The sequence below is a fragment of the Osmia lignaria genome, chromosome 13, assembly GCF_051020975.1.
Source record: "Osmia lignaria lignaria isolate PbOS001 chromosome 13, iyOsmLign1, whole genome shotgun sequence".
Lineage (NCBI taxonomy): Eukaryota > Metazoa > Arthropoda > Insecta > Hymenoptera > Megachilidae > Osmia > Osmia lignaria.
In genome coordinates this window covers 9,290,512-9,315,135 of record NC_135044.1, presented here as the reverse complement: position 1 = coordinate 9,315,135, position 24,624 = coordinate 9,290,512, and the positions used below count along the sequence as shown (strand labels likewise).

The 24,624-nt window shown below is 36.4% G+C and overlaps 1 protein-coding gene across 3 annotated transcripts in view; it reads right to left on the bottom strand.

Moving 5' to 3' along the window:
• CARPA (Carbonic anhydrase-related protein A) overlaps positions 1 to 24,624 on the bottom strand; it is a 230,181-nt gene that overhangs the window by 111,901 nt on the left and 93,656 nt on the right. For all 3 annotated transcript variants that reach the window (XR_004582812.2, XM_034337209.2, XM_034337210.2), the window contains exon 2: positions 1,064 to 1,111. Coding sequence is in view for 2 of the 3 variants with exons in the window: in XM_034337209.2 (XP_034193100.1) it covers positions 1,064 to 1,111 (48 nt within the window). In the remaining variant the exon portion in view is untranslated. The remainder of the gene's footprint in view (positions 1 to 1,063; positions 1,112 to 24,624) is intronic.

Below are 24,624 nucleotides of genomic sequence, written 5' to 3'. Positions count from 1 at the left end.
GGTTAGCCTGAAAGAATGTAGTGTCGGCTTCCGAATTGAGTTTTGGATCCCGAGTTTATATTCGGTTCTTGAAATTACCGGTACCCGAATAAATTTACGTACTAGACAAATTGCCCGATCCAACCCGATGATTACCCGCCCCGACCTAAGGCTCCTTTACCTGCACACCCTTAATATTTTTACAATATTTCATTACTTCTGTTACTAATATTCAAGTACTAAGTATTTCTAGTTAGGTAAGTAAAAAATAATGGATGTCTTTGGAAATTCATGCATTACCTACCTATTTATGAGTGAATCACAAAAACAAAATATAGGTGTGCATAAAATATATTAGAAAGAAACAGAGGGAAAAAGAAAATATGAAGATAAGGTGAAAGTTTTTTAGTGAGAAGCAGCAAATCTACTCTTAGCAAGTTTCTCACGGATAAAAGTGTCTCTTTGCCACCATGGAAGGTATTTCTGTAATCGTGCTGGAATATCAACTCGTCATAAAACTTTTCCAATATTAACTCCCTCGCGCGATTAAAGGAAAAAAAAGGAGAAGAAAAAAAGAAAAAAGAGTTGTTTTCAACAGAACCATCCCCGATATCTCATTATTCAGGCGAGTTCACGCTTGCTGAAGATACGGAGTCGCTCGTCGAACTTCAACCAATCGATCGTGAAATCGTCGAATATTAATGGAAATTAATTCGCGTCGATTAATTTCTCTTTCTGAGCTTGGCCGGTATCGGCTTCAATTCACCATCACACGGACGATTATTTTGTCCGGCTGCTCAGGAAAATGATGGAACATTCCTTCGAAATCCCACATCTACGATCCATAATCACTCGTAAACGTCATCACTATTTCAATGAAAAACTCAATTGTTTTATTCTAACGGTGGAATTAGTATTTTGAAACTCTTGTATTTAATTTTTAATTTTCAAAGTAAATATAAACAGACAAAAAAAGGGTTTAAACTTTTGTAATGCTCTGAATTATTATACCTGAGACACCTACTTCAATTGCAAATTGAATTAATTACAAAATATTAATTAAATGGAAATTAATCGAACTTACCAGAAATACCATCGTAGGTCCACCATTCGTCCCAGCTGGCCTCAGATTCTGCAAAACAACAAAATACCACGTTATTACTAATATTTGTAAATAAATAACACCTGATATATTACAATATGTATTCCTATAAGTGTATCTAAAATTTTAAATAAATCCATTTTTAATTCCATAAAGCTTGCTATTTGAATGGATAATAAAAGCCCTGCTATATAATATTACTAATGCTTATGTGGCTTTAATTCAACAACACTATGTTTCTCATGGTGCACCATGAACACAAACTCGTTTCGTTAACAATGTACCAGTTTCTTGGCCTGCATATCCTTTGAAACTTTCCGGACGCCGGGAGAAACTTTAAAGCTGCATCATGAAACCGCGAACATTGATCGATCGAACTTGCTGGCAGCCACGGATGATCGATCAATCGATTACACCGAGTAATTCAGATTTGAAATTCCGAAAGTGTGTATGTTGAGTCGGAAACCGTTCTGATAAAATCGAATCGTGTGAAAAAATGAAGAAAGAAAAAATTTGAAATGGTACAATTTTCTTTTGTAAAATAATGAAATGCTTTTAGTATATTGATTAGTACAAAATAGAAGATTTTAGAGTGAAAATAAAAAATATATATTTGAATATGTCCTCGGAGAACACGAAATGCTAATCGATTCATGAAAAAAGTCTCACCCTCGAAGCACTCGACTCAACGCCCTGATAATTGAATTTTCATTTCAACGAACGCTTTATCTGTCGCATTACCGCTTCTCTTTCCATATTCATTGCCTTTCACACCTCGAAATAGCCAGTAGAACACGATATCGAGTGGCTCGCTGTTCGTTTTTCCGCATGCAGATTTTTCCATGGCTATGCTTCCTCGGCAAACGTTTTATATTACACCTATATGCGTAAGCCTTCTTTGCTAGTTTTTATTTATAATTTATTAAATTAATGTCTTTCATAATATAACTTGAAGAGGACAAAAGAATATAATGAATACAAATTAATCACAGTATAATCATCGAGAGTTGCATTTTCGGTAGGGTAATTTCGAAAGAGGTGGATCACTTTTGAACTGCAGAGTCTGAGTCAATTGATACCCAAATTTACAAAACATAGATACACAAAGGATATAAACGTAAAGTTAAATGTATAATTTTTTAATTAAAAAGTTTCATATATGGGCAGAATAAGTTTTGAAAGGAACTGCATAAAAGAACATTAAAATTAAAGAATAAGGAAATTAAAATTGGGGCTCTATCCATGGTCCGTTGTTTGTAGATTAATTGAAGAAAATACACGGAGTTTGGCTTATGAACTTTCTAATAACGAAATTATAATAAGCATTTTAATCATTATAACAACGGTCCAACTACTTCCACAGTGGTTAGTATGAGAAAATAAAATACATTTATTCTTGTGTAACAAAAATCCATCTTTCTGTTTATTTTAACAACACTTTATTTTCTTGTTGTACATACATAAATACTTTCGGTCTTTTTGTCGCAATAGCTACCACGATTTTTATACTTCATGTAGCTTTCATGTGACCAGCGTTCGCAATCAACACATTTCAGCTAATCATCTATTTTATTCGTTCCAAAAAAAGCATGTATGGCCATTAAAAACCAGTTCATTTGTATTTTTAACAAAAATTGAGCTTATAGAAAAATAGTAATTTCTACATCATTCAATCTTTTCTTCTTTAACTTTTTTTCTATTTTGAACCAAACCCAAATTACAAACTATTTGAATTATATAACAACTCACTTTATAGTGGTCCAACTAACTCATATTTAAGAGTTAGATTAACCAGTTTGGGGTCATTTAAATTACGCCATATACACCATATAAAAATACTTCAAATTCGTATACCATGCGATCAAACTGAATAAAGTATGTGCTCACCTTAACATATAACAAACATGAAATTTTCAGTGAGAAATTGTTAGACGCAAATAAAATTAAAAGGATAAAGTACCTATGCTTTATGTAAAGACGATACGAGTAAACAAACTACTAGCGGGAAGTACTTACACGCACAATCAAATCAGATTTCCATATGAGTTTCCATACCAGGGAAAGTAGCGATATAGGGGAAGCAAGAATTCTCAGAATCCTCATTTTGTCGATATTAATATTAAAAGTGATTTAGAAACAAAATAACATGATTTTTGTTTATTAAACATTATAAAATTTAGAAAGTACGAATAACAAAGTAGGAAAATCGTCCACCCGCCACGAGGCGTATATTAGTCTAAATAAAACAATAAATACAAATAAAATACAATGATTGCGCATATTAAATTATTCTACATAAATAACTACATAATATAATCTAAAAGCAAAAGATTCTGTAGAATCTTTTAATTAAGATAATCAAGATATAGCATTGCAAATAGAATCATGTCCGAAATGAACTTCACAGTGAAAATCGTCCAACTACAACAACGTTTGATTTTATAATTTTTAATGAGTGATTCATATAGATTTTTGTGTGCTGAATCCGAATCTCTAAACCATTTTTATCTAACTTTTATAATTTTCGAGATAATCAATCTTAAACACAAATTGCAAATATTCAACTTTGGAAATGATTTATGCTTTTACAATAGCAGATATTCAGGTTCTTATTTCACACAATAATTCTGTGGAATCTACCGAATAAAATGATATAAATTGTTACTACATTATAAACATGTAAATATGTTTAAATAATAATGGAAGTGGAAGAGACGCCTAAATCACACGAACGCCTGCTGATATTTTTTTATTATATTTTAAAAACTAACAATCTAGGAGAAAATCTAATCATATCACACGATAGAGAAACATTTTTACTAAGTACATTAAAGCAAGGTATAAAATTATGTTTCTACTTTAAGGTTTAAGTCTGACGAACACGACAAACAGGTCGACCGTCAACATTGAGAACTACTGCTGTCACCGCTATAACGCCATAGCTAATTGATATCTAATAGCCGTGAAATCTAAAGTTATACAAGTGGTATATCTCACAGTAAATTACCTTATACCTATCATTCAAATATGCAATACATATATTATTTCATAGATTTTGGCAAAAGTGAAATTTTTACTATACCAAACTGTTAACTTTAAGATTTCCTCGAATAATTATTGCTTTATGCTATTTTCTAGTCCATATGCACTTCAAACCTCTGTCTATGTCTCGCATACTCTTAGCATCGCTGTGTTTATGTGTGTGTGTGGTGTTCTCTCGCCTAGGATCGTCAGAGGCTCGGTCTGACCAAAGCACGAGCCATTCCACTTCCGACGGTGACCCATATTCGATTATCTGGATGCATGCCATCCAGTCCCCGTGCGGCAAACTAATTGCCTCAAATTGGAAAACTTTCCAGGCCTGTCCTGATCTCCGCTCTCTCCTCTCTATTGTCAATCTCCTCTGCTTCTCTAACCATGTCTCCTATTACGATGTTTCTCGACGCTTGTTTCGTACCTCCTCCCCTTAATTCGCAATACACGAGTTGCTGATATCATTAAATTTTCGAAATTTCAATAAAAATATTGCTTTTCTAACACTTTGGCTGCCATAATAATAATGAAGGTACTTACATAATTTTCCCATTTAGATCTTAAGTGTGTTATCTTGCACTGTTAGAGTAACAGAAATTTTCCTTTGTCTTCTTTTCTATTTTATTTGTTGAAAATGCCAGTTATAAATGATGATGACATTTATTAATGGTTGTTAATTTGAAAAATATTAAAAAATAATTCCATAGTCACCTACAATGTAAGTTTCCGCTCTTTCCACTTTTTATTTCGATGAAACTCAGCAGGATTTATAAAACAGCTTAAAATATTTTTTCTCCACTCTTCGACTTTCCCGTATTCCGTAATATTATAAGAAAAAGGTGGAAGCGAACGAGAGCGCAGTCTGGTAGCAGCAACCTCTCCAATCTCTGGCGAGTTTACGGTGAATCAAGCGCATCGAAAGGAAACGTAAATATACTTAAAAGCCACTTCTCGAACGAGCTCGACCGGTCTCTGAAAGCGGGTTAATCGCTCGCTTCGGGCAACAGGGGATGTAACCTAGACAGCATCTCCGTCCGTGTAAATCTTGACGAAATAAACGTCGGACGATAGAGAAATCGAGGTTACAGGGAATTAATAATTTCCGCGTGGAGGATTGTCACCCAGACGCCACGTTATAATTATGGTTAACCAAAATGTCTACGCTGAAAACGACCGTCACCTTTGGGAGTTGAAGTGTATGACTGGCTGGGACCGGGAGACGTTGTTAACTTTAATGGCAAAACTATAGTAGGATTAAGCGTAAAACCAACTTGGCAACCAGATGCCATTACCATTTTCACACCTACTTCGAAGGACTTTTTATAAAAACGAGAAGAAACTAAAGTGGATGATTTCTTTCTTTATGTAGTAAAGAAATTTATCAACGCTAGTTCGAACGTTCGGCCATCTTTACAGCTATCTATTGATATTGTATAACATCATAATTTGTACTTGAAAGGCTACAAAATGTAATTATTTCTCTGCTTATTGTAAAATGTATTGATTACTAACTGGAAATCTCTATGTACACATAGAATCCTAAGTGATTCAAAACCCCCTGGATATAGAAGGTTGAAATTTTAAGAATGGCTTCTCTTTAAAATGGAAGCATTCAATAAAAAGGGATTTTTCAAAATTCGACCCGTAAGAAGGTGGAAAACGAGGTTGAAATTTTTGACTTTTTCGGAAACGTCCAACTCGGCCTCCCCCAGGGTGATGGGATAGGGGGAGCTTCGGCTTCTCCCCCAGGTTAGATGTAGTGGGGGGAGGCTCCAGCCTCCCCCAAGGGAAGAGGAGGGGGGAGGGGCTTGCCCCTCTCCTCCATCGCAGATCAGCGGCTTCTTGCGGAGTCGCTGGGCCGCACACGGCCCGAGGAGTAGTCGGCGCCGGGTGTGGCCCCGTCGTCGGCGGAGTTGGCACTAAGGGGGAGGGTCAAAGGTTAGACCCTACCCCTGATGGGACGCTATGCGCCAAGGGTGGTTGGGGCCCGGTGTTGTTCATTAGAGGTCCCGGGGCTCTTCCTTACGCTCAGTGCGGGTTACCATGGGGGTTTTAGCCGGTAGAAATTCGGCACTACCCTCGGCCCTTCCCCAGGAGGGCTGAGGGCGTCTTTGGAAGATTTCCCCCACGAAAAAAAAAAGAAACAAAAAGGTTAGGTTATATTAACACGTTGAGTGCCACGTCAGTCATCGGTGACTGACACTAAACTTTCCGTTCAGGCCGCGACAGTCGCCGGTGACTGACAGTGTAAAATACGATATCAAACTAAAACAATTACATTGTTTTAATTACATTGCACGTTTTAATCTTAGAAGTGCGCTTGGCATTGCTATATCACAATACCAGCGCACTTCTAAGCAGCGCGCGTGGCCTGACGGAGATTTCCTTATAAATTCGCGTAGCACTCAACGTGTTAATATTCCGGCCACCTTTGGACGATCGGCCACACAAGTCCACTGTCAAAATTATTGAGATTAGTAGTTTGATTTTAATAGTTTAACTTTGATTTTAAGCTCACCCGTTATGTAAACGGTAATCGGGCCATATGGTGCTGTTGACAGAAACAGTAGAGAAGCGAGATTCGCTTGCCGACGCACACACAGCCGCGAACGTATACGTACAGGCGAAATTCAATGTAGTAGTACTCATAGTTTTTCGCAAATATCTCGCAAACTAATCGAGTCCGACATATAGCTTAGAGGGAAAAATGTTGCTTAAAATGACGAATTTTACAACATATTTAAAAATCATCGAAATCGGAGGAGGAGTAACTTTTCTGCAAGTTCACCACACTTTTTTATTGAAATATATAGATATATCTATAAGACGAAATTTCAATTTCCACTTTTTAAACAGATGAAAACAGGGATTGTAGAGTATATTAAAAATCATATGAATCTGGATCAGGTAAAATTTGGGCAATGGACATTCTCCTGAGCAGATAACATTCTTTAAAGAAAGGAAAAAATAAATAAAAATGTAATTAAGAAGACCGCGCGAAGTACGGATAATCGACTAGTTAATAAATATAAGTCCTCGATATATTCGAGAAATTAATAATTTTTTCGTACGTTAGTATAAAAATAAACCTTAAATAGAAAACTGGTCCTGCTAATTATACCCCTACTAATTATCACACATAATCACATTGTCAATTTCCATGAATTTTCTACAACTCAATAAATCCTTTTAATCTCTAGTCATTTTAAACAACACATGCAGCACTGTGTATCGACAACAAATACCAAAAGTATAGTTCACACAGGTACAACGAACAATGTAAGGGCTCGTTTTCATAAATCCCTGCCATTTGGAAGCCCTTCGAGCGAGCCACGTAAATGATCACCCACATTATCGAAATACTGCGAACACGTCGGTAATTTTCTGCTTAAAATCGGTCATAGATCAAGCGGCCAATTAATATCAGGAAAATGTTTCGTGCACCGTAAACCTCGAACCGTGGCTACGGACATCTGCTCTTGTAGAGAGATACGGTTTGCAACACCGTTAGCTATACACTTATTTGATATGCTCGTTGATAAAAGAAGAAAGGCAGAACCGATACTATCTACACCGTTATTTGCCCAGTCTTATCTAGTGAAACAGAGAACCAACCCCCTGACTGCTCTGTAATTTTCGTACAGCCACTAGATCGATATTACGTTTAATCGGTCTCAGCCTCACCTGCTTCTCCTTTGTTTCGCGAAATATTTGCTTAAATTACCGAACCGCTCGATTCCGTTCGTTCACACTGTTCAGACGAACCGTGACGATCGTTCGTTGGTTTCCAATTTTCCTTCCTTCCATAGAAATTCTATTCTCGTATTTTCTAGTTTGAATCAACATGTTGAATACCTTGAGAATCATCGATGGTCCGCGCCGCAAATTACATATGCTTGAATAATTGAAAGGGAATAATAGTAAAATAATATAAGATATCAAATAGAAAGCTGGAAATTTGAAATTTCAAAATTAATTATTCCTTAGATATGCGCGAAAATCCGAAGATTCGGGTACCCGATACTCGAATTTGGTTGGAAATTATTTCGGTCAGCTTTGGATTCTCGAAATTTGGACAACTGTGTTTCGGGATGAACTTTATTAAACGTGATCGTGACTTATAAATCCACATCTATACTTTCAATAACCGGAACCGATCCACTTTGAACAATGCCGATCTGGTCCAATATTCTCAGATTCTTTCACACCTCTACACTGTTTCTATTCAGAATAACTAAAATTTCATTCAACGTGTTGATTTTGATAATTATAAAATATTGGGTTGGCAAGAAAGTAATTTCGGTTTTCACAGACAGATAACACTATGTTCTTTTTTTAATGACGTCTGTCGATCTTCTGATTTTTCCGTTTGTCATTCGATAGCTGCTGTTTTTAGGTTATTTTAGAAGCCAATTGCACGTAATTTTGTTTATAAATAGATGTTTAATATTAATTTTAACATGGAGCGTAAAAACAAATATTTTCGACATATTTGCTTTTTTATTTTCGTAAAGGAAAGAAAACTGCTGAGGCTCACAAAGAGATATGTGAAGTTATGGCGTCGAAAATTCCGTTCTGGAGATTTTTCACTGAAAGATGACCAACGTTCTGGTCGACCTATCGAAGTTGATGATGACCAGATCAAAGCCATAATTGCATCAAATCGTCATGTAACTGTACGAGAGATTGCAGAGAGATTAAATGTATCACACACAACTATTGAAAATCACTTAAAATATTTCATACTTAAAAACCGAAATTACTTTCTTGCCAACCCAATACAAAGTGGTCAAGTACTTGTAGGACTTAAATGAGTAACAAATTTTATAACTTTCTGCAGGACCAAGAGTGTACAATAACGACGAATGCACTTATGCAACGATCGCGCCTTTGCATTCGGTAAATTGTTAGTCTTGTTAGAAGACGAGTCGATACGAAACGGTCGCGCACCCGATTATCCTGTTTACCCGTAACGCATTTCGCTATCGATGAAACCCTTTGCACTCCTTCTCGCCCTTTGTCGCGTATAAATTGCTCTCTCAACACTTTAGGAATAATTCGCCGTTAACTTCTCAATAATTCATAGAACACGTGAAACCTGATGCGTTGGATTACGAGGATGAAAGGGGAGCATCGATGGGCTGCCATGCCATTTGGATAATCCATGGTGTAACGAGTTCGGTGGAATGAAAATCGAGGGGAAACTTTAAAGAGGGAGAAAAAGTTTGAATTCTATGATATTAGGTCATTCCGTAAATAATGTATATTTTATATTATATTTTAAACGATCGAAACAAAAACGAAAGCCTAAAACGTTTCAAATTCGTCCAAACAAATCTCCAAAGGTAGGTAACCGCAGTGTAATTAAAAGCAAAGCGTATTACAAGCTCGCGGTGTCGGATTAATCCTCTTTTCGTTCGCGAGAAAAGAGTCGAGGCGAGTCTTAGACTTAATTCGCAGTCTGAGCGTAGCCAAGATAAAGTCCAGATTAAGAAAACCTTACCCTTCCACCCCTTCAGAATGTTACCACGGGTCGTGTACGAAGCTCTATTCACCTCGAAATTATTTTCATTTTTTCCCACCTGCTACTTCCAGTCGATTTCACCCGCGAACGTTCCAAAAATTTCAACCAACCCCTCCTTCTTTCTCCTGATTACGTTTTTTTACAGAGAGGCGAAGGGGTGGTAAAAAGGCGAGCAAAGCAGCAAGTTGGTTAAGTGGCACGACGGGTCAGCGACTGTATTCAGAAGGTATTCGCTTAAGTGAAACGTGAAAAACGCGCGGAAAGGGAAATCATATTAAGCTCTGGACGAAGCAAAGAGAGGCTGAAGGGAGAATCAGCCCTTCTCTTTCGCTGCCGCTTGATTCACCCTGAGAACCTGCTATCATAATTAAACAACCGACAGACAGCTTCGTCCGACTAACCCACCAGGGAAATGAATAACTGTGGATAGAGGTTGGCACAAAGGGACCCCGGGAAATATTTAAATGCACCTTTGAATAGGATTTAATGCACCCAATCGGCTTTCCTAAGAATATACATATTACGTTCCAGAAAAAAAAGGGGATCATGAGTGGTGGTTAAATTTCAGTGGTACACGTTGATGTAAATAGACGGGGTTCGGGGTGAGTTTGCCTAAACCATATGGAGTACAGTATTGCCTCGAAATAAGCAACTCGCTCGAGACCGAACAGTGGGAAACGAGTGAGAGATCCGAAGTACTGGCAAACGGACCTCTCACTTTGCAGGCCACTTCAAACAAAGAAGAGGGGACAGCGAGTTGCTTATTTCGAAGCAGAGACCACTTGCTTATTTCGAGGCAATACTGTATTCCTCTAAAAATTCTAAACTTCTAAGATTCGAGGATTTTAAGCTTTTGAAATTCCAAAATTCTAAACCTTTGAAGTCCTAGAATTGTAAAATTCGAAAAATTCAGGCCTCTAAAATTTTTAATTTTAGAATATCAAAATTCTAAAATCCTACGCCAAGATGGCACAAACCCAATGATGATAGAATTTTCTATGGCAGAAGGACCATAAAGAAGGACCATAAATTATATTAATTCTTAATTTCTACATTAAGACATTAATTTGTTATTTCTGTCTTTTCTACAAGAATAAGAAAATCTAAGATCTAGGTGTACTAATCAAAGTTCGATCGTCTCGTTCTCTATAATTATTGTCTAGTCGATTATCATTGATGGTATTGATGAAACAGTTGGCAACGGTGCTACGTACTTCCAGCTATTTCGTGAGGCTTAAAATACGGAAAAGTCACGCGATGGAACAAACACGAACGAAGGAGGGCGAACGAGTTGAATCGAATCGCTAGTTAACAGGTTCGACGCGTTCTTTGTTTAATTTATGCAGTTGCGTGCTACCATTGTTGCGGTTCAATTTGCGAATTTACTAGCGGAGAAATTCATTGATCTCGGTACAGTCGTTTGCCTCTGACGGAAATTTATTTTGATTCTCGTTTTAGATACTGTTCGCGAGTTTTTTTATTTAACGCGACACGAAACAATGACGATAAAACGCACCTGCAATATGAAACACTTTAACGTTGAAATCATTATTAATTACTTTCAATGTCATGTCACTTACAGTCGCTCACGGAAGTCTTTATATACCCTATAAAAAGGTAATTCTGATTGAAAGTTAGGGTACATTTACTATGTTATTATTCTATACTTAAATAATTATTTTATTTTAGTAAATTTAGTAATATATCATTTATAAGATGCTTTTTTACGAAAACATTAATTCCAATTTGCGTTTTTTTTTTCTAAAAATTCATATTTCCTAAAAATATTCCTTCAGAAGTCGACATTTCCACTTTAAAAGTTAGCAATTTTTAAACATGGAGTTCTCAAAGTTTTTCCCAAACTTGTCAAGAATAAAACACTTTTGCAGTCAGTTAAAAATTCACGAGCGTAGCATATAAATTCAAGGAAACCTTTAAAAACATTCCGCCAATTTCATCCTCAACGTTAATAATACAATTTTTAACTGGAAACTTTGGAGTACTTGAACGTCGATCCGAATTCGAACTTTCTTAGCATTTCTTCAAAAATTTACGTTAGCATATCTAAATTCAGGCAAAATTTTGTAAAAATACTCCCCCGGTTCTTGGCTATTGATAATAGAATTTTCAATTTAAAGCATCGAATTTCAACTTTCTTCTTGAACTCGAAGCAGGATAAAACACTTTTTATGCAGTTTCAAGAATTCACGAAGCAACGTTTAAATTCAGGTGATCTTTCAAGCGTAACTCCTTTCTCAATATTAATGGTACTATATCCGATGAAACTTCTAGTTTCAACTAAAATAATGCATTCAGAGATACACCGCGTGCAGAAAGTGTTTGTATAGCAATCAATGTCAAATAATGTTTTGTAAAATTGAGGTTTATTAATTCATTTCTGTAAAACAGTACGTTGGGAAAAGTTGAAGCTAAAAAAAATTACAGATCAAAATTTACGAATCTCTATGTACTAATGCATCAATAAAGTGCAATTGCGAATATGCACTCATTACGAATATCCGAATCTTTTAATTTGTCTCCATAACATAAAAAATACAAAATTTTTGAACAAAATTAGCTAGATACATAATTAGTAAAATTGTGTAATTAAAAATTAAAATATTATTGTAATACATATACAGTGTGGTACTTTAATAAGCAGCATAATGTAGTGTAACATGTAAGAAATATATGTATAGATATAATATCAGCTTTTTTAATTGTGAAGAACAAGGTATACCTACCAATCATTTTTGAATTATTTAAAAGCACTCACATATATTGTCGATGCAACGAATATTTGCAATTTTCATTTTCTTCATTTTACCCCTCGGACGACGGACCATCGAGAAAGTCCCAATTGTAATTTAATTATGTATTTAATTTTATTACTTTTATTTTCTAAATTTTATACTGCTCCTTTGAAAATTATTGTTACAATATATGAAATTCTTTCGTTTCAAAATTATTGGTGAACTTATAGAAAACGTGCTTCCCTTTCGATTTCGATGATTTTTGAATATTTTGGAAAAGTCGACATTTTAAGCAACTTTTTCCCTTTGACCTATAGGGTAAAGAATCTATGCACCAGATATTTAGCACATGGCATGAAAGCTGTTGAAAAATTTCAACATGATTTTTTTGTTTATCCTGGGAATTTTTTGGATGAAACTAGTTATTAAGAAGCATTTTTATAAGTTCGGGACTTACCGAGTCAAATAAAATACCGGACACAGCAAAAACTGCAGAGCTATTTACTGAGCCTGAGTTACCAGACATTGTCCCGGATATCGTACTGCAGCTAACGGACATGAATAATTTATGTTTACGCGCAATTAAAGTTATTTTAATGTCGAATTTTGCAACATATTAAAAAATCATCGAAATCAGAGGGGAAGCGCCTTTTCTACAAGTTCACCCAATTATTTTTAAACTCTAGGTTAATATCCTTGTGTTAATCATTGTGTTAATCAAAAGCAATAACTTAATTCGAATATCTCACCAATGAACAATTGTAATGGAAATATAAATACTTTTTACAGAGAGTGTATCAGCTAAAACTAACCCAGAAGAAGATTCATGGTATACGAACGAGAAAGAGCGGGATAGGGTGAGGGTGTCCGAACGAGTGGTCAAATGTAATTTAAAGAAGGAAACCTTCCCCTTTGCCACCCTTCGACTCCACTTCGTCCAGTCTTCGGGCAACGACCAGAAAAGAAGGTAGAAAGTTCCGGCTGGTTTACAATTCAGCCCGCATAGGGCAACTCTTTTGCACCCTTTCTGACTAACCCCCGATCACCTTTACCCATCCTCTTTTTCAAACCATCTCCTTATTTGATCCCGTGAACTTAGGTGTGGTACGCGTTCTGCACCATCGACAACTCACGCACCCCAGCCACCTTTTTACGTCCCCTTGAACGAGGCATCGATCTGCGAATATTACAACCCCATTTTTTTTCTTTTTTTCTTTTTTTTGCTGCCCGTAACAAGACTCCTTTCGACGGTGATAGATTATTGGGGGATTCTGTATATTTGACTTCGGCCTGAAAAGCATTCTTTGGGATTTTTTCATCAATTTTTGTAATAACTTCGTCTTTATTTATAAATTTATTACATTAGAAGTTGATAGAGATTAATAATAGAATTTGGGATTTTCTAGCACAACCATGAACATACGTGCAATGTCGATTTCTTTACGATAAAAACTAAGATTAATAGAAACATCTACAATGTTTTAAACCATCTCACGAATAGGAACAGTGAATTCCATCCGGGTGGGAAAACTTTCTCACCAGGTATTTTTCTTTCGCGAATACACGAACAGCATCAAGAGCAAAAAGTAGAAAAAGCAGAGCGCAGCTGGATTCTTTTCGAACGTAACATGATTGTGGAAAATACTCTTTGTATTTTATTCAATCCTATGCATTTCCTGTACAATTAAATATTATTTGAGTTCAAAGTATACACTGTAACGTGGTGTCATGTGTAACCCCCCCCCCCCCCCCCCCCCCCCCCCCCCGTTACAATCGCTGCGCTTTCACACCTCCCACTCTAACCCCGTAATCCACCGAAAAACCCTTCCCTCAAAGGTGAGGGTACCCCTTTCTTCCTGCCCGCCGGTATCGGGCCGATGGAGGCGACGGAAAGGACCCCAGAAGCGGACAACCCCAAGAGGAGCTTCGAGGCCGGCGACAGACCCCCAACCCCTCCCAGGAAAGGGAACAACAATGGACCCCGAGATGACACGTGCACCCAGCTCAAACAACAACAGCAAAAGAGAGCCCATCTATCGCCGAAGACCTCAGCCGCAGCCGTCACCGTCAAGGATCCGTCAGCCCCATCGACCCCGATTACCGGCAGATCGATAATCGATTATTCCCAGCGCCGGAAGAGGCCCCAACCCAGCCCCATCCCCTCCCCAAAATATCCGCGACGGGCTCGTCGTCGGGAGCCCAGCTGGAGCCATCTGTCGCCGAGCCCGAAGACCTCAGCCACAGCCGTCACCGTCAAGGGTCCGTCAGCCCCATCGACCCCGATTACCGGCAGATCGATAATCGATTATTCCCAGCGCCGGAAGAGGCCCCAACCCAGCCCCATCCCCTCCCCAAAATATCTCGCGACGAGTCGTTAATTAGCCTTAGGCACCTTAGCGAGCGACAGTATATTGTAAAGAGCGATTTTGTGAGATTTAAGAGAAAGAGATTGAGTAAAACCCGGTTAAGCGTGTGTGTACGAGTGTGCTGCAACGTTGGTGAGTCCCTAAGATTCTAATAATTGTGAATTCCGAGTCCGGCAACGGCTACCTTCTTCGTCCGCTCATTTATACTCCGCGATTTCGTTGTACCCCCCTTTTTTCCAATCCCCTTTAAATTTCCCTTATTTCGACCCCTCCTCGACGCGTAACGTAAAGGAACTTTCCCGTGAATCCTTCCCACCCTGAGATTTCCCCACCCTAAACTATCCTCTTCGCGTACTCCCCCGCGAAGTATTGTTACGGCCATCCCGGAACTGCCGCGAAACCCGTCCCCTCTAATAACCCCTTATTGTCTCCCTATTCCTCCTCGCCACGAGACGTGGCTGGCGCCCAACGAAATTAAGATTGTAAAGTGAACCCCCGAAAGGGTCACAACACAAAATATAGAATTAGAGATATGTCACGCTCGATAAAATTTCACCTAATCTTGATTAAGTTAAGAAAATAAAAATAAATTAATACTTTCAGTCTACAATGTACTTAATAACTTTTCAAACACACAAAGTATCAAAATTAAAGTGAATCATTAATTCTTGCCGACCCCAAGAACTTGCGCTTCTCGAAAAAAATAATGCAACGCCACCCTATTTCTCCAGGTTCATACCGCGAGAGAAAAAAAAGAACACTTCGATTCAGTGTGCTTAAAAAAAAGAAACGCTCCCTTAATCCCAGAACAACCCCCTAGTCAGGGCAGAATTTACAGCGTCTCGTTTTGGAATCCTCATCTTCACGCGGAGCTGTTGGTGTACCTAAACGTTTCCAACGGAACCGTGTGAAAAGTAGGTGGTGGAAGTTTCACGGAGGTGGAAGGACGAGAATGTTACGGGGGTGAGAGAGGGAGAAAGAATCGGATAAAAGGTCTGAGCCAGGTTTACTCCGCGTCATCAGCGTAATTGTATGCGAGGGAATAAACAAAACTATAAAGCTCGCGGTTCGGATTACTTTTCCGCAACTTTCCTCACCCCTCCTTGACCAACAACCTCTATTTCATCCCCTACCGCTTCTCTTCACTTCGCTGTTCCCGTTTAATATGTTTCTTGTTCGTCTTCCTTTTCTCGCTTCATTTGTTTCACACTTATTTTTTTTAAATATCATAATAATGTATCCTGTAATTTGTATTAAATTTCAATAAATAACAATCTTCAACCAGAGCAAGTGTCATTCGCATTAAAATTCTTTTGTTACATTTAGGGTATAACTTGTTCTGAAGTAAAATTAATTTTGCAAATATTTATCGTATAAACTATGATGGTTATTTTCTTGAAAACCTGTACGAATCAATGGGTACATAAAGGTGCACCGAATCTCGACCTTTTCCCAACGATTGCTTTTTATTTACTCCATTTTCTTCTTTGTTTACTCCACCGCCCTCCCTTCTTCTCGAATCCTCTCGCGTTTAATCTGGCGTCTTCCAACATCGACTGAAGAGCCGAATCGAACGATCTCGACACCCTGGGAGAACAGGGTGGCCAAGGTCCGGCCAATGAGAGTACAGGACGATCGAGGAGGAAGAACAGCCGATCGGAGTTTCTCGATTCACTCCCTCGCTCGCTTACTGCAACTTTAAACAGGAAGCTCTTGCTTGATAAGCTTCTCTCTTTCTTCTGGAAACTTCCCTTTTTGAAGGAATACTTGTTATCTGACTCGGATCTGAACACGTGGCGTCTGTTTGTCGCCTCTAATGAGTTTGCTGATTCTTTAAAGTTGATGTAAAAAGTAAACTTTCTCATGATTAATAGATTAATCCCTTCAGGGTTTGTTAAAATAAGGAAGTAGTCAATTCTTTTTTATTGACTATGAACTATTACCACTGAATGAGACCCTTGAACTATTAAACATACAAATATTTCATTTTTGAATTTAATTTCTCAATTATTAATATTATAGTCTGTTTATTTTTTAATTATTTAATTATATTACATTTGATACGTCGCGACTGATCGATCACCAATGTCTGTCACAGCAGTCAATGTATTAATTACCTTTAATAATTCGAATTACACGTAATTACTATCATTGCAGCAATTAACGTGTTAATTAAAATTAATTAATCGTGTAATTTGAATAATCGCCTGTCTAGTACCGAAATTGTTCGAAAGACAGACCGAAATTGGAAATATTTGCCAATTTCAGCAATATACTAGAACATGAATTGAAATTCCAGCAGCTAGTAGTTATTTGAAACATACCAAGTTATAACATTCAGAATACTGTCCGGAATACTTCGACGGATCACCAATATCGTCCTCAAACATTTTCCAGTTTCCCACATTATTTCTAGCATAGTTCAGTGACTATCTCAGCAAGCGGAAGCATCGAGAATTACCAGGGAATCAGATCCGGTGTTTATTATGCTTCGTTTCCGTTCACCTCGGTTATCGAGTCTAATAGTTGAAACCGCGGTTCGATTGAACCTTCCGATCAGAAATGTTCAAAGTTTGAGAGGTCAAACCGCACTTGCAAGTGGCCTTGTCCCAATATGCCTGCCTCGATACGTTTCAATTGCCTCTAGCTTTTTTTGAGGAAGTTAAATATTTTCTTTTCATTTTTGAAAAACTACTATATTATGTATTTCAACGAATTATTGAGAAACTGATAAATATTGCCAATTACTATCAATTATTGATTTTGCAAAATTGAATCCTTTGAAACCGTCCGGTACATACATATGTAAGTATGTATATTAATTTTTCAAAGCTTGATATTTTTTCTGAAGGTTGTTGGTACAAATACCTATAGCACACACCCTTTTCTTCATCCACAACGTATTTTTATATTATTAAAGTATTTTAGAATCTCAGAGTTTTAGAATTTCAGTCTTGTAATTTCAAACCTAATCAGATGAAAGGTTTAAAAAGTGATAATTTAGAATAACTGTTTCTAATATCTGCTTCTGTTTTATAGAAAATCAGATGTGAAAATTGCTAATAAAATAATGTATATTCAAATAATAGCTGGAAGAAACGCAAAATTGAGTTTCGCCTGGACGTCAAACGAGTGTACAAGGAAGGTTGCTTAAATGCATTATGAAAGTTTCGCGGCTTAGGTGGCTCAAAAACGCGATTGTGAGGAGATTCTTGGGCGAGTTATTCGAAACGGTAAACTCAGACGATTCATTTGCATGAAGAAGCAGATCTGCATTCATCAACTGGCATAACTTTCTCGACAACAGAAACGAAACGTGTGCAGAAAATTCGGTTAAAAGAGACCTTTTCGATATTTAACCGCAATATTCAATTATCTTTCATTGAAATAGCGAACTTTTTGACGTACAACTATTCTCGAAATTTAAAACTGATAGAAATGCACAACGTGTTTTTAAACTCACGAAATATGACATTGGTTCGAAATTGGACAGATAACATGAAAACACAATGAATATTACGAGGAACGTGAAACAGTATGGGGCCTGCAGTTTATTTATGTCAATACAATTTTCGAAACATGCCCTCCGGCACAATCGAAAAGTACGACGCAACGTACGATAAAATTTACATCGGCGTCGGTGTTTGTCGATACCAGCTTTCCAGCTGGTGGAAAGCCAAGTTTTTCCCCCGGCTTCGAACCGTTCGGCAGCTGATCATGAAATTTTAATCGCGTCGCGCTTTCTTCCGCGAGAAGCAATCACGCGAAGAATATCGGAAGGCAATAGAAAATGCTTTTTCGCCAATCGAACTGATGCATACGACATTGTCAATAAATTCTCAACTCTATTGAAAAATGAATCTGAGTACATTTATTTACGACAAAAATCATTTTCACCATTAACTTTGATATATGTAAAATGTCTTATCGTCAATTCATTACATTTAAGTATGTACTTTGTAATTTCCAACTTGGCACAAATTGTTTTTTCTTGATAAATTATCGAATGATTCATCGCAAGTCGAGTTTAGTTTAGAGTTTAGAGTAACTTTTGAACATCTTATCCGGCTATACCTTTTCTAAAACAAGAATTCTTTCAAATAATAATTGTTTCTTTAGAATAATTTTAATATTTCTTATTCATAATTTAATTCTATTAAAATGAAAAGTTATCAAAATTAAAAATCTACGTTCCTTTATACATTGAAAGTTAAGAAAATAACATCAATCTGTATGTCAATAAGTCTTTCACAAACTTTGTGTAAATGTTTTCCAAAAATTTTATCATTCTTATTTATATTGCTTTATTTATAGTTAAACTTCTACGTTCCACTTTAAACAAATAAAATGATAATAAAATGTTAAATGAAAAGGAACATACGGTCATGTGTCAAAAAATATGAAATATGAATGTTATTTGCAATTAATTAAGGGATTTGATGTTTTCCAGTTTCTTATTAAATTCAATTTGCATTTGTTCAGTCAAAATTCATCGCCATCGAGTTAGAGGACGAAAACGAGGATCAGAGCAAAATCCTATGTAGTGTACAGGCATAAATACACAAGCCCGTAAACACATGCTGGTGCGGTGACATTAGGACACGAAAATGAACTAATATCGTCTCCCATCTCGCTCTACCAGCGACAAGTGCTTTCTGGGCGTCGTCCTAATTACAGCGGTATAATGAACTCGTGTACCACGACCCTACCTCAACATCGTTTTACTACGAAGAACAACAAACATTCTTTTTATTTGATATCACGTAGAACCTGTACCGTCTTTCCTTTGCAATTCAAATTTGAATTTTGCGAGCTTATAAATCTTCCACACGTGACTGCAATTTCAACTTAATTCATTTCTAGTCATGTTCCAAACTTGGAATAGAATATAATTTGACTCTGTATCATGGAATGTGGCAAGTAGTTATTAGTATATTTGCATATATCAATCTGTCATCCCATTTTTTTTTTGTTTTATCATAAAATCTTAATTAAAGATTTAAGTAGGTATTAGATTTTAACTAAATTTTGCGCTAGAGTTAAATTAATCATATTTTTTAATTTCCCCTTCATTTCACAATTTTGCAAACGAATGACGCAAAGTGCAATACTTGTGGCTATCGAAAAAGTGAAATTCAATTAACACGAGACAGTACGATCCGATTACCGTTTTCTACCATAAATTAGCCGCGAAAGCGACCAATGGTTGGCAGGGTCGCAATTTTGGCTGGACAGCTTTTTCTCGACGGATTCGTTCACGATGATCAACGAGCGACATTTGTCCACTAAAAACGTGGCTCGTATTCTCACGGGTCGGAAATTAGGGCAATTTAGAGACCGAAAAGGCAAGCGATTATATGCGAAAATAGGTCGTTGATCCTGGTGAATATTAATCATTTGATTAAAACAGTAGAAACATACGAAATTAGAATTTCTCCGATGGCACTTGCCTTCTTTCTTTGTTACCTAGATTTTCAAACGTAGATACTGTAGAAATATTTATAATTTGGCAAATAAGATTATGGGATTATCATTACTATTTTTTTTTCTATCCTGATTTCATAACTATGTATTTTATTACATTAACTCTTAAACGGAGGAACCATGGAGAGAACTCCAATTTTCATTTAATTTTGTACTTCATATCATTTTAATTGTCTAAATTGTACAATGTTCCTTTGAAAATTATTCTTGTAATATATGAAATTTCTTCGTTTAAAAATTATACATTCAACTTCAGGTTAATATCATCGTATGTGTTTTGTGAATTTGAGTCCCAATCGACCCAGACTTCGCTGTTTGAGGGTTAAGATAATCTGATTAAACAGAGTGCCTGACATCAGGATACTAATACGTTAATAATCCATATTATTGCGTATCTGACTAATCACTGATATTTCTACTGAATGGAGTACACTCGATAGCACGTTGACAGTTACAGTAGAAATAGCCATATCTTGCATGGTACACAATAATATGGATTGTTAAAGACATTAAAAATTAATATCAGTTCCCTCGCGATCAAATCAGGCTGCTCTAGAGAAAAATGACGATATAGGGGAAGCAGGAATTTTCAAAGTCTTAATTTTAACGATATTAATTTTAAAATTAATTTAGAAAAAATATAGTATCATTTTTAATTATTAAATATCATAACTAAAAATTATGAATTATAAATAAATATCAATCAAAATTTTCTAGCGCAAGTGATAGAAATATACATATTGTATGTATGTATATAAAGCCCTTTCCTTACATTGCCATTTTCCCTCCGGACGCCCATAGGAAAGGGCAAGAACTCGGGATATCGCCATTTTTTTCCTGAGTAAGCCTAATTCGATCGCGAGTGCACAATTTTAGTAATATTTAAAAGTATTATAAAAAAAAATAATTGAAATTTTATAGCAATCTGAATATAACGGCGTAAGCAGAAAAATTTGTCCATTTGTTTAGATTCTATTTTTAAAATTACCGTAAAATTTTCCTACTCAAATGACAGTGAAATTTATAGCATATGCAATGAAACAAATCAAAGGACCAATATCGCTTTTTAAAAAGAAAATGAAACAGTTTTAAAGCAATTATGCTGAATCCACTACAAAGAATTGTTCAGAATAGCAGCTTTTTCACGTGGATCCAGCATTATAAATGAAAGTTCTCGCAGGTGGCTCTTTCGAGACGAAAAGAAGGAAGAAGGGAGGACAGTAGAGAGCAGCTAAAATGGATTACATATTGCTGTCCCAGCTTGCAACGGACAGGGCATACTTGACCCTGCTGACCATCCGGATAAATCGAATAGCCTCTAACCCAAACGAAATTATACTCTCCTTCCCTAACGGTCCTTGAAAATTAAAAAAGAAAAGAAGACTTTATCCATAAAGGATATCCCACGAAGATTTCATTCTTTCGATCTTGAAAGAAACTTTATTACTTATCCCCTAGATTACAAACAGCAATATTTGAAACTCCATTTTTTAATAATAAAATTTTCTAAGACAACATAAATGCATACCATCTAAACCAAAATTTAAGAATTTCAATACCATCAAGGAATGTCCCGTACAGTATCGAGCAAAGCAGTTTTCCTTAAAAAAAACAAATAGCGATAGGAGAAGAAGCAATTCTCAAAATGCTAATTTTGACGACATTGATCACTAACAATGGGAGTTCACAAACTGTTCCTGGAATCTGGTACTTTTGACGCGTGATTCTTATGTAACTTTTAACGCTGATCACAAATCTGAAGTCCGTTTGGGCCACCGTTTAACGGTTCTCGAGAGAAATGAATTTTTCTGATTAATTAGTTTTCACCAATTAACGCGTTAACGATGGAAGTTATAATGCTGTGGTACTACGCATGCGAAACAGAACGAGTTTCTATTTGAGTTTCTATCACTAGTATTAACATTTTTACAGAGGTTTAAAGTTTCGATGAGAAAAAAGAGTACATGTGTTAATGACTTTGAAAGCTCATTAACTCGAGAACCGTTAAACGGTGGCCCAAACGGACTTCAGATTCGTGATCAGCATTATAAGTTACGTAAAAATCGTGTGTCGAAAGTATCAGATTCCAGAAACATTGTAAGACGTACCATGATTCTTCACCGTGAATGAAGAGGTTTCACACACCGAATTAATCTTCTGTGAATGAGTTTAAACAAAAAGCGATGAGTTTTTCCGTATAATAATTTATTCGCACAGGAAGAAAGCTCAGTCTCGTTGAATCTGAATAAATCTGAATGATTCGGCCAATCAGCGGTCATTGTCAGTGCCGTTATCTTTGTATCTGCGAGCGCACTTTATCTAAGAAAATCTAAAAGTCTCGATAATATTGGGACGCATCTATCTGTGATTTCTAACTAACATAAGTATCAACGGTTCTCAAACAATCTGTCATAACATTAATATTAAAATTAAATTAGAAATAAATAATGTAATTTCAAATCATTAAATATTATAAAATTTAGTACATAATTAAGAAATATGAATAATAAAATCAGTATCGATTTAAATTCTCCCGCATAAACGAATATGCGCAAGTGGTGGGAGGTCACGGATCTATCTATATGAGGCTTTCTCTTTCACATTATTTTCTCGTGGCTACCTATGAAGAGAAGCACGAGCACAAGGAAACAATAGTCTACGGACGGGGCATCTTCGTTCTCCCTGAGGAAGCCTACCGTGTCCAGTAGTGTACAATGATTATCAAACAATATTAAAATTGTTATACTGTATATTTTACAATATTATTCGCATACCATCCAGGTGACTTTCGCGTACCACTAGTTGAAAACTGTTCTTCTAAAGCTGTATTTAATTGCCAAGTGCCCAATGAGATTTTTAAATCCTATCTGTAGAAAATTAATTTTGCAATAATAGAACATTTTTTAAATTATTACAAAAAAAAAAGATTTTTTTTATTATTTTATTTTTCTTAGATTAGGTAAGATACAATTAAATTACCTTCTCTTAAGCATAATACGAATATATGATTATAACTTTCTATGTAATAGAGTTTTTCTTTTCAATTATACGAAACAGAAAGTCTGGTAGGAAACATTTGCTTAAACCAACCACGTTTCACCCAATATCGTACGGTTTTATTTCCGCCACACCCTTTCACGCTTCTCGCCCTTTGTTTTTCTCGGCCGGTAGGAAAAGCTGGAGCACTAGGTGCATTCGAAAACGGCTAATGCGAGAAGGCAATGAAAATTTCAATCACGTGCTGGTCTCACACGTTCCCAACTGCAGTAACTGCAATCGTGGCAATTCCAATTGCACGTAATTCCGACGTCTAGAATCCGTACCACGTCGAGATTCAAAGTAAACTCGTAAACACTCTGTTTCGCGTAAAACTAAACGGCAGATGGAAAGAAGGATGCTACAAACTTCTGCTTCAAATTTCATTCAATTGTTGAAATAATATTTTGTTACTTCTTTAAAAATTAATAAATAGATTATTAAGTTACTAAATTGTAAATGCTTTGCCAAAAAATATATTCCTGTTTTCAAATAATTCAAATTTCTACCAATTTTGAAAACCAATACCGAGACCTTTTCTTTTTGTTTTTGATTTCACTACTTCAGGCCCAATTTCCAATCTAACAATAAGATCAACTTCCGTCTCGCAACAATAAAAAGAAAAGCTTGGAACGTCAGCTGTTTAAACCACTCTGTATCAAGAAAAAAGAGAAATTGGAAAAGAGGGCAGACAAAGATAAGGCGGATGTAGAAGTGTACACGGAGAACACTGAAAACACCGAGGCAGCGTGTGCGGTTAAAGTGGATTACATATTGCTGTCCCGGCTTGCAACGTGTTGTACACTTGGCCCTGTTGGCCTTCCAGGTAAATCGAATCACCGCTAACCCGAACAAAGTTAGCCCTGTCGTCCCTAGGAATCTCTGCTCGCGAGCTGCACGCGAGAAGAAACTTCGAAATGCCTCGGCTCGCGCTATTTTTACGGACGATTGATTAACACGTTGACCGTTATCGGTTACCGATGGAACTATGAATCTAATACAAGCAGAAACTTAAAAAAAAAATACGATAAAGAAAATGATTAATAATATTAGTGTTAAGTAAGAATTAAAATTATTAATTTTTGAACTTGTCTTTCGCTTGCTAATTTGCTATGTGTGGTTGAAATATTTTGAAATTGATAAAAATATTGATTGCACAATGATTGGACAGATATCAAGAATCCATGAGAAGTTAATATGTTAAAAGTAAACTGAAGTGCATCAACGGGACGCATGCATTTTTGAAAACAACGAGAAATCCGAGAAACGAGAATCCGATAGAAGAATTCTAGTGTCGTATTCACCAAGAGAATTTCAAATTCCTGTTTCAAGGGGCTTAACCGATGG